Below are 18,269 nucleotides of genomic sequence, written 5' to 3' on the forward strand. Positions count from 1 at the left end.
TCTGTCATGCTTCCTCCAGCCGTGGCATTAAGTAGTACTCTATAGGTTGGTGAAATCCCTTTGTAGAAAATCTACACACATTTTCACCATTTGAGAGCACGTAGTGTGGGCACCTCCTTATAAGATCCTTGAATCTGCTCGAGCTAATGTACAGAGACTCTCCCTCAAGTTGTTTGAAGTTGTCAATCTGTTCTTTCAGCTCAGAGAATTTAGAAAGTGGGAAGAATTTCTTCTGAAACTTGACAACAAGGTTGTCCTACGTGGTTATAGTACTCGAAGGTTGCAGATCCATCCAAACCTTTGCTCATCCTTTTAGAGAGAACGAAAATAGCGTCAGGCGAATTGCCTCCGGAGTCACCCCGTTGGCCTTTATCATATCGCACATCTGCAAGAAGGTTGTGATATGCTAATTTAGATCTTCTTACGGGCTCCCCTCAAATTGATTATGCTAAATTATATTCGGGAAAGAAGCCTTGATCTAAAAATTATTGGCCTAAATATGTGGCCTCACTATGCTCGCCACAGGATGCGAGAAATTGGGGTTCAAGTACTGACCCATCAACTCCCCAGGAGGATTTGGTTGATTCTCAGCCATAATCAACTTCTTAGCAATACTAGAACTAGATGTTTCTTGTACTCTCCTTGCGGAGGTACGCTTCCTATTGGTCCTTTCTTGTCTTCCTAACTCTGGTTCGTACTGTAAAGAACTGGGGTCAACAGTGCCTTGCAGCTGCATATACTAGAGAAACTAAGAAAAGTGGATCCAACTCAACTAATAAAAATAAAAATACAATAAAATAAAATAAATAAATAAAATAATCCAATTTATGATTTAATAGATAAAATTAATGTTGATAGCACTCAATCCCTGGTATTAGGGCCAAAAAATTGTTGCGATTACAACAAGTATAGTAGTCGTACTCGTACAAGTAATAAATTAATAAGTAAGATAGAGTTCCCACAAGAATTAATCTATCAAGCAATAATTTAACAATACAATCAAAGTTGGATCGACCATAAAAGTTGTTGGGGATATGTTTGAAATAGAAAACGCAAATTAAAACTAACAATTAATTAACAAGAACAATAATCAAGAATCAAGAACGATGTGAAATCAAGAATGCAAAGCATGGCTAGGATTTTGATTTTCCTAACGTCTTCATAATGAATCTACCATTTCTTACAATTAATATTCAATTCATGTTATTGACAATTCTTTCAAGATTGATAAAACGGTAATCCCTTTGTGATTTAATCATTTACCATATTCAAAACTCTACCCTTAGTGATCTCTCCTAGGGCAAGCATTAAGAACAAGAGTTAACGGTCATAGATCTCACAAGTCTATCCTTAGATCAAGAAAAACCTAGCAATTAACCAATCAGAATCCTACCCCAATATCCTTATTGTAATGCAAGATTCATGTGTTTATCTATGAGTGATCAGTTTATAAACAAAGCTAGGAATGAAAAATCAAATTAATTGCATAACATAAAACTGAATATCAAATTACAGGAAAAGAATAAATATCACTAGAAATTCATTGGTTCCATCTAACCCTAACTACAAAGAAACCTAGGCTGACATAGTCAGGAAAGCTAAGAAAACAGATAAGAAACAGATAAGAAATTCCAAGGTGAAGTCTTGACCATTCCTCCGCCTTCCCCTATCCCAAAGGCTGTTGTTCATCCTCCCAAGTCGTCCAAGAATCATTCAAAAGCCCTAGCTTGTGCCATTTAAAACAAGAAGATCCATAGGCCTTATTTACGATGTTGCTCGCTGTAGCAAGCAAACTAGTGAGTTATTTGTGAAATTTTTCTCTTTCTCACTGGTTTGCTCACTGTAGCGAGCATTCCAACAAGATGTTCTAAGAAAATTGGTTTAACTCACTGGTTTGCTCGCTGTAGCAAGCATTTCAGCGAGCAACTTTGATAACAAAAATATAATTTCATATTTTACGCATAACTTGATCTATACTTATTTGATTGATGTGATCTTGGTCTCGTTGGAAATATAAAAGAAAGATATACAACTTTTATGAAGAACAAAAGATCCAAATACATCATCTTAGATACTAAAAATTGACCAGAAGACACCTTCAAGGATATTTTCACTAAATCATTGCTCTTCATTTATCGCTTTAAGTCTTTCTAGCTTACTCATTGCTCTAATGCTTTGATTTAATAATTTAAACCTGAAACCAATATAATTTTAAGTCAGAATCATATCAAACATGAAAAATCCAAATTCTTTTGTATTTAATAAGATATACTATGTCTTTGACCATATTTATCATTATTTATCATACTTTCAGTCCTAAATGCATGATATATTTGACACTTGACACAGTCGTTTCCACTACTCAATTTAATTCCCGGCCTCCCTTCAAATAATAAGATATAATACACACGTTAATCAAGTCTAAATTTCATAACCAAGCCAAATTCATTATATTCAATATTTTGCATTATATGTAAAAATGCATGCACTATGAAGAGCTTGTCTATGATGGAACAAGTTTAGCAAGGAGTTGTAGATATAAATTCTGTATTTAGCAACGTGAGACCATCAGAATGACCACGCTAGTAGGCAGTGGCGAACCTAGAAAATTTTATTTATGTCTGCACACCTAATGGTTGGGGGCTGTCCCTTGCAAAAAAATTTTAAAGAAACTTTTAAATGCATTAAAAAATAAAAGAATATAAACAAGAAGAGAAAATAAAACTATTCACATATATCAAGTTTTGCTATTTCGCGTATATCTCATTTTTTGTAAATGCTATTTCAAGCTAGAGTAAAGCATCTTTTGGGTTCTCAACAAAAATCATGGGGCCCAATTTAATCCCTTAGGAAGAAAAAGTTGACTCGTGATCCCTCTAAAATTCAAAATAGACCAATGTTAGTACTTTTGAGGAACGAACGTGGATCTTCTTTGAATTTTAGAGGGACCACGATTTCGACTTACTGTATCTATTTTTAATTTCAGAAGGACCACAAGTCAACTTTTTTCCCTAAATGATTAAAATGGACCCCATGTTTTTCATTGAGGACCCAAAAGGTACTTTACTCTTGAAGCTATTTTAAACGACATTTTGTGTGTGTGCGTGTGCACTAGCACAAATAGGCAACCATGTAGGTCTGCCAGTGCTGGTAGGCTTTATTGTTATTAGACCTAATAATGAGTACTCAACTTACCACACACACACACACACACAAAAAAAAAATACTGACCTACTCACATAAAGAACACAATATTCAAGTATTTTTTTTTCTATACAAGTGAGAATTAAGCACTCAACCTTATACAAATTATACAAACCTCTCACCACTATATCAAACCTAATGTCTTAGTATTCAAGTTAATTACGTGATGGACATGCATAAACTTAAAGTTGTCATGTGAAATGGAGGAACAGTGAAAGACTCACTTAATTAAAAATAGCGTTTTGCATTTGTTATATTGTATGACATGCAAAATTTCCTACACGTACATTGTTATTTGTGTTGCATATTTATCCCAAACTAATTATCTCTATAGCATGACAAGAGTATTGTCCTACAACATAATACTTATTTTTCCCTTAAAAGTAATCGCCTAGTCAAAATCTTAACATGAACGTATCACAAACAAGTATAACTGTTAATTGTTTATTAATCAACAGATGGTACATGTAACTTATTCAAGAAATGCAGTCAGGGAACTGCATATGTAATTTTGAGTGCACTACTTTATGATTTTAAGTTGAGAATTAGTGCAAGCTTCGGATTATAAGTACTATAAGCTTTAAAGACTGTGAATCCCATGTGATTCAAAGTTGGGGTAAGCATAGTTATCATTTTCGTCGGTTAGAGATTCCGTACTTCGGGTGAGGTGGATAAGCCGTTGTGCAATGATGAAAGGAATAATTTTGTGCGTTCTATATCTTGAAAAAAAAAAAAAAACCAACTAGTTTTTTTTCCTTCCACGTTTGGGAGTTTGCACAATAAGGAGTATTATTAATTTTGATTTACATACATACAGTATATACAGTTATATTAATCACAACTAATGTGTGTGACAGTGAGAGAGAGATAGTCGATGCTGAGGGGGAAAAATTATACCGATTAACAATAAAGAAAGAGACAAAGCAAAGAGGGTACTCTTAATCTGAAGAGGCTTTTATAGGGTGGTCAGTAGTTGTAAGTAACCATGTGATGAAGCGGGCTCTTTAACAAAAAAGAGGAAGGAAAAGTTAGGCTGGAAGATAAGCACTGGGGTCACTAGTGCAATGGTTAGAATTCATGTTTTTTTATGGTAGCTCACTTGACACCAAGTAACTGATCAGGTGATGATAAGAGTTTCGATTCTCCTTAATATAACGAGGAGTTTAAATTCTTAATTCTGAGATTCACCTCGAATTTAATTAGTCGCAAAGAGATGAATTGATTGAATTATTTATATAAAAAAGAATAAATACCTTTTTTTGATTCTCAGCAAATTTTATGATGCCCGCTTTAGTCCCTAACAAATAAAAAGGGCCATCGTGGTCTCTCAAAAATTCAAAATGGACCCATTTTAATTTTTTTAGTGACTAATATGTGTCTTTTTTGAATTTGTAAAGGACCACGATTTCAACTAAATAGATCCATTTTAAATTTTTGTAGAGACCACGATAAACTTTTTATTTGCTAGAAACTAAAACGGGTATCGTAAAATTAAAATTTGCTGTGGACCACAAAAAGATATTTACACAAAAAAAAAATTCACACTCTTTTGCTTTGTTATGTTCGGGAAAGACAAAGTCATGGTCATTGGCGATCCCGAGGTGAGTTTTCACTACACTGCTAAACCTCTTTTCCTTTATATTCTAGAGAGTACAAGCGAGAGGGTGACGATGACCATGATTATGATATTTGTGTCCACTTCAATACAAGTATCTTTTTCCCTGTCTGTCTCGTTTTCTTTCACAACACAGACACCAGAATATCGTTCACACGACAGGCACCAACTTTTAGGTTCCATACTTGGAAACGCTTTAAATTAAGGAAAATATTATTCTCATTTTACATGAGATAGTTATCTCATTTTCTCTCAATTCGATCGTACCCCTCCTTTTTTTCTTTTTCCTTTTTTTGCTTTTTAATGGTAGATCCCACTTAAACTCTTTTTATAATATGATAAAACTATTCCTATATAATATAAGACTAATATTCCCTTTGAATTATATGTACATTTGCAAGTTGCACAATGCTTTTGGCTTTAACACACTATTATGGTGTAACATATTATTCATTGAGGAAAAAATCGGACCAAAACAATAAAATGATGAATTAATTAGATGTCCAATCTAATAACCAATTTATAAAATTGGATCAACTGGTGAAGAATAGAACGAACTGGTACAAATTCAGTAGAAAACCGATTAAATTGATTTGGAGTATTTCTTTTCTACAAAATTTGGTCCATATAACACTGTTTTGAGACTTTATTTATTTTTTTATGAGTTAGACGATGTCATTTTAAATATTGTATCATGTTTCAACTTAATTTTTAAGTGTAATTCTTAATATTGTACTTATAAATATTATATGTTGAAGTTAAATATATTTTTATATTGTTAAATTATGAAATCATATTCCATTATTAATATATTAATTTATTATTTAACATATTATATAAAACAAATTTTATATATACATATATAATTATTTCTTGTTCAATGTGTTTTTCAATTTTAAAACATTGATAATAATAATTAGTATAGTCAACTATTCAAGTGCAGGTTTTAAGAGCAGTTACGCCCATTAATTAGATGCCTAACATGGCCAGTTCTTGTTTGAAACCACTCTGCCTCAAACTACTACACCGGACAATAATATTGTACTCGTTCCGATCATAAACCAGTATTTACACCAATATATTTTGGTAGTATGAGACAACAATTGAACAGTCAAGTTTTGGATTTGTCACGAATTTTACTTGATTAAAATTCTCAATTGCATGTTTTTCTTGTAAATTAAAACTTTCTCTTTTTATTGAGTATGTGAATTATGAATTTCTTATTTGAATTATTTCTTTGTTTAACAAGAATTTGGTCATTAATTTCCTATTTCTATTTTTTTTAGGTCAGAAAGAATTTTATTGACCAATATAAATAGGGATTAATTGGCCTTAATCAAGAATGAGGTGCCCTGTAAATTTTATTCGTCCTTTGGATGATGCATAAAGGTGGCATTTATTGCGTGATAAGAAACTTATGTTTGGGGTATGAGTATGAAATCGTTATCAACTTCTAGATATCTACTATACTATTCTTTGGGGGCGTTTGGTAGAGTAAAAATTTTTTTTGACCAGGTAAATATAATTAGTAGGGAAATGGTTGTAAAATAAAATTAATGGAAAAATTTAAAAAAAAATTATTTGGTAGACCAAAATATTACTAGAAAAATTGTCTTCAGATTACTAAGACTATATTTGGTTGAAAGTAAAAAATTGATGGAAAAATATGTCAAAAATTTGAAAATATCCCTTACAAATAGAGATATCTGAATTGAAAATTATACACTGATGAAGAATGACATTGGACACAAAAATACGGACCACATGTGTTTAGAGGAAAGAGGAAACTGATCAGGGGTATTTGCGTAACAAACATCAGGTCAAAATTTTCAGTTACTTAGTTATTTACAAATACCACCTCTAAGGTTGTCTTCCGAAATAGTGATTTGGACACAAATTTACACACACTACAACATTTCATAGAAAAAGAGGTTGCCTGGTTTTATTTCTCACACTCTTCTACCAAACACAACATTCTTCAATAACCACCCTTGTTTATCCATCAATTCCTCTAAAAACCACCTACCAAACACCCCATGGATGTTGTGTCATGTGTGCATGTTATGCGTTTCAAACTCATGACAATCTTTTATGTGAATTTGAGACTTATCACGTTATAAACTTGGATACTTTCCTTTCATTCAACAAAAAAATTTAAGCCGGTAGGCGTAGTCAAGTGGGGTCTAAAAACTTTATAAAAAAGCAATAATTTTTTTTTTTATGACGGTTTGATTCTCTTAGTTAAGCCCATCCTAATTAACTTTTAATTTAATCTCTTACTCTTATCCTTGTTGCTGCTAATTAGTGTTTCTATTTTTCAGGAGAAAAAAAATTATTACAAAAACGATCGGATTGCATAACATCTTTCAAAAAAATAAAATAAAATTAATCATCTGGTATGATAGAACATTGACTACAATGTAGATTTAACTAAGCTTTATTCTTTATACCTATGCTCTGCTTGCGTTTGGTACAAAACACCGCCAAAAAATTGTCGCTTTGCCCGAGTATAGATGGTCAAATTTATTCTAGATAGCATCATTTTTAATCTTAAAATTCCTTGTTCATGTTCACAGGATACATTCTAGCATGTCCTTGCTCGTTAGTCGTTACAATATATTTAACGGTTTTGATCTTTAATGCAGTTTTAAATTATACTAAATCAAATCATGAGGGCTTGCGGTCGGCCGTTAGAGACTTGGATATAGGTAGAAGCTGTTGGATTAAGCTGCGAAGTGAGTTGGACCAATAGAAACCAGGTGAATGGCCTACTTTGTGGGCCTTTCTCCATGGGGCCCATTTGATTCAATAAAAAAGACCAAGATTTTCCCCTTTTTACATTGGGATAGATTATACTATATATAAAAGGGTTATATTTATCTCATTCAACATGAGATAATCTATCTTCCTACACATACATAACAAAGTTGGATCCTACTTTTTTTTTCCTCTCCAATCATTTGTGGGTCCTTTTTATTATTTTGTTTTACTAACATAAGATAACTTATTTACATCAACATAAGAAAAAGATTTCCCCATATAAAATGAGGTAATATTTTTCGTAGGAGATAAAATTGTATCATACACACACATAAAAGTGTGTAAGATCCATATTTTCTTTTTCTCTCTCTTCTCTTCATATGATCTTATATAGGTCTCACACACTTTTATGTGCATGTAGGAGATGTTTTTTATCTATAAACATAAAACCCATAAAATGAATAGACTAGGCGACCCCAATATTTCCCAACAATAAATTATACCATATAAAATGAAGCTTAGTCAAAATTCTAGAGCCAAGTTCATGAAACAATAGTAAACTATTGATTCGATTATTTGATTTATGTTGTTATGCTTATTGTTTTGAATCTTACATACTCTAATACCGTTGTACCTTGCAAATGAAAACATGCATGTGTTACAAAAATTGAAATATGCCCCCAAATTAACTCTAAAGTCAAATCTGAACTCTATGACGCAATACTTTAAGGTGAGAGTATATAAGACTTTCCATCAATCTATGGCTTGAAACCTTAGTGTTACTAGAAAAGAATTACAAGCTATCAAATGATGGTAGCTCAATTGACATAAACAAGTGGAGATGAGAACATGTGTTTGATTCTTTTCAATATTATCTTTGGAAAGAGTTTAAAATCTTAATTATGAACCTGCCCTGAATAAAAGAAAGTAAGTACTTCTAAAAAGAAGTACACGGTAATGTATGCGGTTCATACGGATACACAATTTGTCATTTTTTTTTTTTCATTAGTATCACTAGACTTACTTTAAGGGTGAATATAAAACGAAATATGCGGGGCGATGAATTTGGTATGCACTACGCAAAGTTGTTGATCGAAACCTTAGATACGATAAGCCATGCCATGTCCAGGAATAAATCTAGCATTTTCTTCAGTGTATACATGAGTTTCATTCTGCAGCCTGCAACAATGAAGTTAGCATGTTGATATTAGCATCATCCGAATTAATTGTTAATTGAGTAGTGTTCTAATAGGAATAAGTTAACTAGGCCTATCAAAGGTCTTCAATTTGTGCAGACATTTTGGGTTTGGATTTGAATTGCGAGTACTTACGATCGAGAAACAGTCTTATTCATGGTGGCAGATGAATGGAACCAGGCACCATTTAGATAGAGCAGTTCCCCATCTATTCTTGCTTCGATTCTTTTGTCAATTTCCTCAGCACCAATCGATAGTGGTTGGTCTGAAGCCTGAATTTAAAGCATAGAATTTCATGTAAATAATATTTAAGGCAAAAATATTTCTGCAGATGAGTTATCTGCATTTATTTCTAAAACGACATCGTTTTGATATTGAAATATTAAAAAATTAATATAAAAACTTTTATAACCCTGAAATAAATTAAAATTACAAAAACATCATAATTTCCGTATCAAAACGACGTCGTATTAGGTTTATTGCAGATAATTTATCTGCAGCAGAAAAAGCGAACCTAATATTCAATGACAAATATAAGTAGTAAAACAAACCAAGCTTTCTTTTCACATACCATAACCCATCCCCATGTATCAGCAAATGATGGCACATGAGTCGTGTATACCATCACATCTGCACCCCAAAAAAAGAAAAAAGAAAAACATAAATTGAGTTAAATTAAAAAACATAATATCCTTTTGCTCAGTTAAATAAATCTGTAAATGATATATGAAATTTAATCACTGAACAAAAGAATTGAAATACGTAGACTTACATTTGAAGACCTGTTTGATTGTGTTATATATAGAAGTGAAGACTTCCTTGTGTGTGAAGATACCTGCCGGTCCAGCCTGCACAATAGGCAATTTATCGTTAAACGTTATTATTGAGTAGGTTTTGTACAGAGACATAAAAGGGTGCTTTTCATAATCTACCTGGGTTACAAAAATGCCATTATCATTGAGCTTGGGCTTCACGGTTTTCTCATAGAAGGATTTGGTGTAGAGTTGATAGCAAGGCCCATCTTCAAGTGGGTCTGCCAAATCTCCAACAATGACATCAAACTTCTCCTTTCTCTTCTCTAGTTCAGCCCTTCAAAGCAAAATATGATTTTTAGCTTCATTAAGTAAGAGACCTCCTTGAAATCCAAAAAAACAAAACGGAAAGAGTGTGTTTTTCAAAGAAAGAACAATATATGCTTTTCAAAGAGAATATTCTTTGCAAGTTTTTTTTTTCATAAATGTCATTCTTTGGAAGTAGTGGACTATTAACCTAGGGTGCACATGGTTAGTCTGAGTAAAAGTCACTAAGGTACATGTATTGCTGAATGGATTGGATAAAGCATTATTTATAGTAGCTTGGCGGAGACTTAAACTTTTCAAGAGTATAATTGGTATTGGCAGAGCATTTTGATAAACAGATTTCAAAATTTACAAATAACTAAATAGTATATTTAAAAAGGCTTTAATACTTTTTCTGTTGCTGCAGATAAATTTTTTTGCAACAACACATAGAAAATCAAGATCCGCATGCGGATCTTAGTGTAAATATATTTGTTGCAAAAAATTTCATCTGCTATCATTTTAGAAGTGACAAACCCATTTAAAAATTATAAGAAATAAATGTTAATTACGACTGTTGTAGAAATAATAAAATTAAGTTATCGGACGTGACCTCTTGCCATTGCTTTTAAAGGTCAAGAGCAAAGAAAGAAAAGTGTAGGAAGATAGTTATTAGTCTTCACAGCTTATAAAAAAAAACATTAATGCCAATAAAAGTCGATACAGTTGGCTAAGTATTAGGTCCATAATCCATAAGGATGTGAGTTAAAATCTCGCTAGTCGATATGAGGATTTTGTTGGTGAGTGATACGTAATTCCTCTTGAAAATCTTCAAAAAAATTGGGGGTCTTCTCTTACCCTAGTGAGATACTGGTGTCTAAACCCACTTAAACTTTTTCAATACTAAAAAAACCCTAAATAATTTAATACTAATTAGGTAAATTTCATCTTAAAATTTTTGTTTCAATTTCATTTAAGATTGTTCATAATATTACATGTGGCAAGGTGCATCTGTGAAAGATTATTTTGTTGTTAAATGCTTTACTCAAATTTTCACCCTAGGCTATGTTAAATTTTGAAATAAAAGTGTTGTGAATGTTGAATTGTTGATGTTGAAATGATTAAATTTTTTGTCGTAAAAATGCCATTTGTTTGGCCGTTTTGGTCTGTGGTTGCCATGTGTAACCTCATATCAATTGTATATCAAAATACTTTTTTATAATAATTAAAAAAAATATATACATGAAGCAACCACCTAAGTTTGTTACTCAGCAGGAGTCAATATTAATTTGTAGATTGCATAAGTCTTTATATGGAGTTAAACAAAGCCCATGGTTTAGTTAGTTCAGCAAGGCTCTACAGTAATTTGGTATAGCCTAGAGTGAAACAAGCTATTATTTGGTGTATCTATCTTGTTGTCTATATAATTGATATTGTTATCATAAATAATGATCATGAAAGTATCCAACATTTGAAACAACATTAGTTCAAAAACTTTGAGATTAAAAGACGAGGTCGATTAAAATATTTTCTTTGATTTAAAGTTGGTCAATCAAATGCTAGCATTTGAATCTCTCACAAAAATTATGCTCTTAGCATTTTGGAAGATAAGTCGGAAAACTTAAGTATCTCATTATGACTAAACTAGACATATATTTTCCTATTATGGCCCGTTTGGTACCAGATATATTTTACATTTCTCGAAAAACCATCTTTGGAGAAATAAGGATCCCATGTTTGGTGCAAAAAATGAAAAACTTTCCGGACAAATATTTTATCCCAGAAATTGATGTTGTGTGTTAAGTTGTTTTACGATGCTCAGCTAAAAAATGCCATGGATTAGATGGAAAAATTTTGTGCATGGGGAAGTGAAAATTAAGGCTTGAATATGTGGACGAAACTAACCTTGTTTTGTGGACGATATCTGTGAAAGCTCTGTTTACACATCAGAAGATATACGATGAAGAATATTGACATATTGACTAAAGTCTGGAAGTCCTAAAAAAGTCTTTTTGTTTTGTTTTGTTGTAAACAACTATGTTCAACTATGTGTAGATATTTTCTGTCGTTTAATGTTTCATATAATATGATATTGAAAAATAAAAGTGGAGTTATTTTTGTAAAATAATATCATATTTTCACTAATATTTCACAATCAACCAAACACACACTCAGTACAATTAACCACAAAATTCTTGAAAAATTTGGTCATACCAAACAACTTTTAAGTAACATTCCAGAAAAATATATTTTCCACTATATTCCAATAATCTATTGTTCTCGAATAAATAAAAAAATTTATTCTATCAAACGCCCCCTTAGTTTCTTATCCATGTTATAGTCATGGAGAAGTAGTGGTTGGAATGTAGAGATATATTAAGGGCTCTCTAGAAAAGGGGTTACTATATAAAAATAGGGACTAATCCATGGAGATATTGTTGCTTGTAGATGTTAACCTCCTTTTGAAAAGGGACCTTATCTAATAGAAAAGCAAAAGGCGGAGGACAGTTGCTACATCAAAGTGTTGATATGTTTGAATATGGAGTTATGACACTCATTAACTCGTATGGTTAAAATAACTTTTTCAAGAATAAAAGTTTTGCAAGATAAAGTATAGATGTCAAGTTTCTTTGTGCTTCAAGAACTACGTACATATATAACAAGCTAAGTTCTAGTGACAGGTATGTACCAACTTGAGATGAAGTGTTGATAATATTACTTATACAAGTTGTAATTAAATTCCTCCATGCATATAAGTGGAGCATGCTTAGTGTATTTTCACTCGAGCAAATTATAGGAACCACTCTAAGTACTTGAATTTTTCAATAATATAATTGATTTTTCCAATAATATAGTTTTATGGTTTCAAATAAATTATAAATGAATGAAAACTAAGATGAAAAAAATCATTAATTAAGAAACAAAGCAATCGAGTAAGCAAATATACACACTTGGCATCATTGATGACAAGGTCGAGCTTCTTATGAGAAAATGCCTCCCTATTTGCAATCAAGTATTTTCGGCAGAAATCTACCACCTCCTGCAAGAGTCAGCAGTTGAAACTTGTTTACAGTAATTTGAGCATCTTTGTCAATGTTAAGAGTAGGACTTATTAAAAAATAAAAATAAAAATAAAAATAGAAATAGAAATGTAAAGAACCAATTTAATCCGAAAGCTTAAGTTATTGGGTGAGGCTATATTAATTAATGGTTTTATATATCTTAACACGCCCCTTCACACGGGAGCCCACTGGACTTAAAGGGTGGACAATGCACAAGCCGCCCCTTCACACGGGAGCCCACTGGACTTAAAGGGTGGACAATGCACAAGCCCACCTACCTGTGCGAAGAAAGAAATTCCACTAGAAATAAAATGGGGGGCGGTGAGAATCGAACCCGGTACACCAAGGCTCTGATACCATGTAAAGAACCAATTCAATCCGAAAGTTTAAGCTATTGGGTGGGGCTATATTAATGGTTTTATATATCTCAACACGAAATTTAATAGAAAATACCTAAAATTTTTAATAGGGATATATATAATTAATAATTAATTCAAATAAAATCTTAAAAAGATTTTTCTAAAAAAATATTTAAAATCCTAAAGAAGATATGAGCAGCTAATTTAAAAGAATTGTTTTTATATACAAAATTAGGCTAAGAGATTAAACCATCTTACAAAAATATACTCTAATTTAATATATATGTGTAAATTTCTTACAGATTAGTGTAAATATGATACATAATCTCATTTGAAATATAAAATAAATTCCATTAAAAAAGTAGGTAATTGAGATTTGAAAATAAATAAATAAAAAGTTGTTAGGAAGTAAGCAATAAATAAATGATCTGACTATTGTATTTGATGGACTATTATATTTGATGGACTAAAAATAGGTTAAAAAAGTGCTGTTTGATTATATAAAAGTGGGCTATTGCACCATGTTTTAGTATTGACATCTTACTAATTTATCAAACATTTATTTGAGATTATAATATTTTGTAAAATTCCACCATTTATCAGGAAGACCAACAATCATCAATAGTATTTTAAAGTTGAGTGTTGTTTAAGAAAAAATAAAATAAAATAAAACATCAGCACTGCCAATATCTATACGGATATTATTAACATTTGAATTAGATGGACGGCTGAGGAGCAATATGGTTTAGTAGTAACCTTGTCTATATCGCACATGACCACTCTATCCAGTGATTTGTGTTTGAGGGCTTCCCTAGCTGCAGAACCTTCACCTCCTCCCATTATAAACACCGTTTTGGGGCTGCCACAATAAGTAACATGCCTCTTCATATTAGTCAAGAGGCTTATGATCAAACAAAACCCCAATCAAGTCTACCAAGAAGCACAATCATGTGGTATATATGTAATGACGCTATTAATTTTTATGAAGTGAGTATAAGAAAGACTGGGCTTGATATGGTACTCAGTACTCACTGATTATATACCTTTTTTTATAAGATATAGTATTATATAAGAATAAAGTTCCTTTTGGGTCCCTAACAAAAAAAATACGGTCTTCACTTTTGTCCCTTATAAAAAGAATCTCATATTAGTCTTGTTTAGGGACTAAATTGGGTCTTCATTGAATTTATGAGAGATCATATTTTCAAAGAATTTAAATTGTAGAGGGATAAAAATTTGACTTTTTTTTTCTGTGTAAGGAACAAAAGTGGGGATCATATTTAATAAAATATTGCATTATTAAATCTAATTGCAGAAAATATTTTTGAATTTATAATGTGTGTGTCTCTCTCTATATATATATATATATATATATATATATATATAGTTTAATTTTAATAATATTTTCCTTTAGGGGGCGTTTGGTTTAATGTTTTTTGAGATTTTTCTAGGTAAATGAAGTTTAGTATTTAGAAAACCAATGTTTGGTTCAACTTTTGACCAAAAGCCATCTATGTGAAATGCTTGGCTTTTTGAGAAAGATAGTAATTTGCACTGTTTAGAAACCCGATTTGAGGGTGGTTTTTTGAGAAAACTCGGATAAAGCACTCTTGACACACTTTTTGTCATATATTTCCCTGGTAAAATTTTGTCAAACCAAACTACTTTTTTTTAACTTCCTCATTTATTCAACTTTCCCTATAGATACCTAGTAATTACATTTCTCTAGTATTCTTAAAATTTATCTTCAACCAAACGGCGCGAAATGAATGTTTCTCAAAGCCTTAGAGTCAAAAGTCAAAACATAACGTAATAGTAAACATAGAAACTTACTTGGGGTGACATAAAAGAGGGGGATGAATTAAGCATTCGTGATAAATGAATTCATCCGTTTCAGCACTCTGCATCTTCCCGTCAAGTACCAACGCCTATATCCAACATAAATAATGTCACATAACAATTATTATTTAAAACTTTTTTCCTCCCTCTGCTTTTCAATAGAAGAAAGGAATACAAAATTTTGCATCTATTTCTTAGGGCGGGTTATTCTTAAACCAATGTTAAGAATAAGAAGTTTTAACTCCAATCTTGATTATTGATTTCCTTACTTACATCTAACGACTCAGATATTTAGTAAATTAGGGCTGTTAGATGTGAATAGGATGAATGCCTAAGATTGAAAATATAATTTAGATTGGTGCAAAATATTCCTAACCCATATTTCTTTTGTTTATTTCCTTGTTAGAAGAAGAAGAAGCAGAAGCAACAAAATAGCTTGCAAACCTTTCCAAAACGCTTTGTATCTAAGAGAGCTATGTCTTGGTACTCGCTAATCGCTTTATGAAGCACACTGTTGAAAATGATTAAAAGAAAACAAAGAAGTGAGTTGATGTAATTAAACAAAACAATTTTTTTTTTATATAAAAAGCAAAACAGAACAAACGGGAAATGACAGTAATCTCTGTTTAAAAAAACCGACTGACATTGATTTGGAGTTGTGAATTGCAGAAGCAATGACGAACCTATTAAGTTTAAAAGACCATTTGAGATCATCATCGATTACTTCCTCGTACCAGGAAGAATCATGGTTCTGATCATGTCCGTTGTTTTGTTGAGTTTCGTGGCCAAACTTTGAGAACCCATTAACGTAGAGCACTTCAGGAGCCTCACCCATGCTTTGAAAAAAGAAAGAACAAACGACAACGGTATCAGAGAATTGGATGGTATAGTAGTGATAGGGGGTGCAAAGTGCAATTTCTGTGATGGGATTGCGGGATGTGGCAATAGTGGGCAGCACTCGCTTTTATAGCTAGCTATTCGATGATGAATATTATAATATTAACAATACATAGTACTAATCAGTATTATTAAACTCGGCTCTGACATTGACTCAGTTGAGGTACTAAGTTATTGGGTTATTGATTTAACTAGTGAGTCACTAATTCAACTGTATGACCCGATAAGTATATGTAAATCTATAATTTATATTAAAAAAACTATAAATATACTTAATTACTTGTAAAAAAATATATCAATTTTAAATATTTTAATATGAAAATAATAAATTACACATCATTGTCCAACAAAAGATCAATCAAACATATAATATTTGTGATACTAATATTTCAGGTTCAGTAAACGACATATCTAACTATAAATCAAATCAAAATTCCCTGCATATTGCATAATCAAGATAATATTAGTGTTGTAAAAACATATACTATGTAAGTTAATAAGCTACAAATCACTCAAATATTTTAAAAGAAAACAAATCATTTGTGTTTGAGAGTAAAAAAAAGAAGACATTAATTTATAAAAATAAATTAATTTTTTTTTATAGACCGGGCCAGGTCACCGGTTGAACCGACCGGGTCATCTGTTTTTACGAAAATCGGCCGGATCACACTGGGTCACACCAATTCTGTAACATAATCGGTCTAATATAAAAATCGGACCGATTACATAACCGATTCACCGATTTCCAAGTCAACCCGACCGAATCGGTCCAGTTCTTATAACATTGCTTCTAATGCTTAATGGTCTAATAGCATAACCCACTACCATGCGGCACTTGGGTGACACAAGTAATTATTCTGTTACAAAATGTTTATTACAAATAGTTCTCTTCAGATCTTATCATATTTTATATAAGTTGCAGAATCTATATATTTATTACATTTGTTTAAACAGAATCACTTGTATTTAGTAATATATATGTAATCTATTATCTTGCCGACAACCTTACCTACTGTGTCACATTAGTGTAGCCTTCAAATATAGCATTTGGACCTCACCATTCCATTCCACTTTTTGCCATGTTTTGTTTTGTAGAGATTTGGGGGAGAAAAAACAAGGGTAAGGGTATTAAAGTTGAAATATAGAACGAGACATGAAGCAGATGATTTTCATTTTCAGCTGTCGATGTAAGATTTATTATATAAATTAAGTTATTTATTGCAAGTTTTATGTGATATATTATTTTAATAGTAATTTTTTCTCCAATCCTAGATGAATTATAGTGTCTTTCGTTGAGGCGTGGCAGTTGCTTTCTTTAATGTAATCAATTCATGTAACTCTCACCACTAATTCAATCCAACATAAGAAATCAAATATATCCAATCCATAAAAATCAATTTTTTAAAATGGTTTTGAAACCAAGCTGCTTTTTATTCTTTTGGATATGGATTGATCACGATCCATAAAAACAGTTTTTTAAAATGGTTTTGAAACCAAATTATTTTCTATTTTTTGGAAACCAAATTATTTTCTATTTTTTTGAAACCAAATTGTTTAATTGGATATGGCAATGAGCGTGAGACACAGAAAGATTCTGAACATGGATGTTAGTCCCATCTCGCGGGCATAAGAATTTACGACGTCTCAATTACTCACATGTTTTTTAATTTTTCCATTTGATAATTTTTATTTCACACTTATATTCTTAAATTTTTAAATAAATAATTAATGATAGATTTTTTTTAAAGAATTAATATTTATTTAAAATGGAAAATATCTTCCTAAATATAAAAAGGTATTTTACTATTTTTGAATATTTAAATTATAAATATTACATTATATTTATGACTTTGGAATGATAAAGTTTATAATTTTAATATTAAAATCGATATAAAAATGTTAAATAGTTTTAGTCTTTAATGTTTCTAAAGTGAATATAGATAAATTATCTACATTCGCTCCAAAACGATGTCGTTTTGAGTTGAAAAATTAAAAAAGTATAATGAAAAAAATTATTATAACCCTGAAATAAATTATAATTACAAAAATACCTTGATTTTCGTCTCAAAACAATGTCGTTTTGAACTAAATATAGATAAGTTATCTATATTGACCATAGAAAAAGCGAACCATAGTATTATTAGCTAAATAAACAAGGGTGGTTTTGACTATTAACATTATAAGCATTTTGAGCAAGAAATGGAGCGAGTATTTTCATTAATATTTTATTTATAACTATTAAAATTACTATTATTTTATATATATTTACTTATGACTTT

The 18,269-nt window shown here is 31.2% G+C and overlaps 1 protein-coding gene across 2 annotated transcripts; it reads right to left on the bottom strand.

Annotated features, from left to right (window-relative positions):
* Positions 1–8,172: 8,172 nt before the first annotated feature.
* Positions 8,173–15,977, bottom strand: LOC133300375 (thermospermine synthase ACAULIS5-like). 2 transcript variants are annotated; one of them, XM_061499906.1, is made up of 11 exons: positions 15,777–15,977; positions 15,538–15,604; positions 15,088–15,182; positions 14,011–14,113; positions 12,785–12,873; positions 9,708–9,864; positions 9,548–9,623; positions 9,347–9,405; positions 8,911–9,047; positions 8,679–8,758; positions 8,173–8,213 (listed from the first exon to the last, which is right to left on the bottom strand). In XM_061499906.1, exons 1-10 carry the CDS (start codon positions 15,926–15,928, stop codon positions 8,680–8,682), a joined length of 1,014 nt encoding a protein of 337 aa, XP_061355890.1. In that variant the 5' UTR covers positions 15,929–15,977; the 3' UTR covers positions 8,173–8,213; position 8,679. The 2 variants fall into 2 exon arrangements, with proteins under 2 accessions (XP_061355890.1, XP_061355889.1); XM_061499905.1 differs by lacking the exon at positions 8,173–8,213 and having other exon boundaries at positions 8,498–8,758.
* Between the last annotated feature and the right edge of the window lie 2,292 nt (positions 15,978–18,269).

The sequence above is a fragment of the Gastrolobium bilobum genome, unplaced genomic scaffold (assembly GCF_033153095.1).
Source record: "Gastrolobium bilobum isolate Gb01-03AN ecotype WA unplaced genomic scaffold, APGP_CSIRO_Gbil_v1 utg41768, whole genome shotgun sequence".
In the NCBI taxonomy this organism is placed as follows: domain Eukaryota; kingdom Viridiplantae; phylum Streptophyta; class Magnoliopsida; order Fabales; family Fabaceae; genus Gastrolobium; species Gastrolobium bilobum.

Coding starts and splice junctions, on each gene's coding strand:
- LOC133300375 (XM_061499906.1), bottom strand. CDS start 15,928: ATGGGTGAGGCTCCTGAAGTGCTCTACGTTAATGGGTTCTCAAAGTTT. Junction 15,183..15,537: donor ATACAAAGCGTTTTGGAAAG/GTTTGCAAGCTA, acceptor TGTTGGATATAG/GCGTTGGTACTTGACGGGAA. Junction 9,048..9,346: donor ATACATGGGGATGGGTTATG/GTATGTGAAAAG, acceptor CTTTAAATTCAG/GCTTCAGACCAACCACTATC.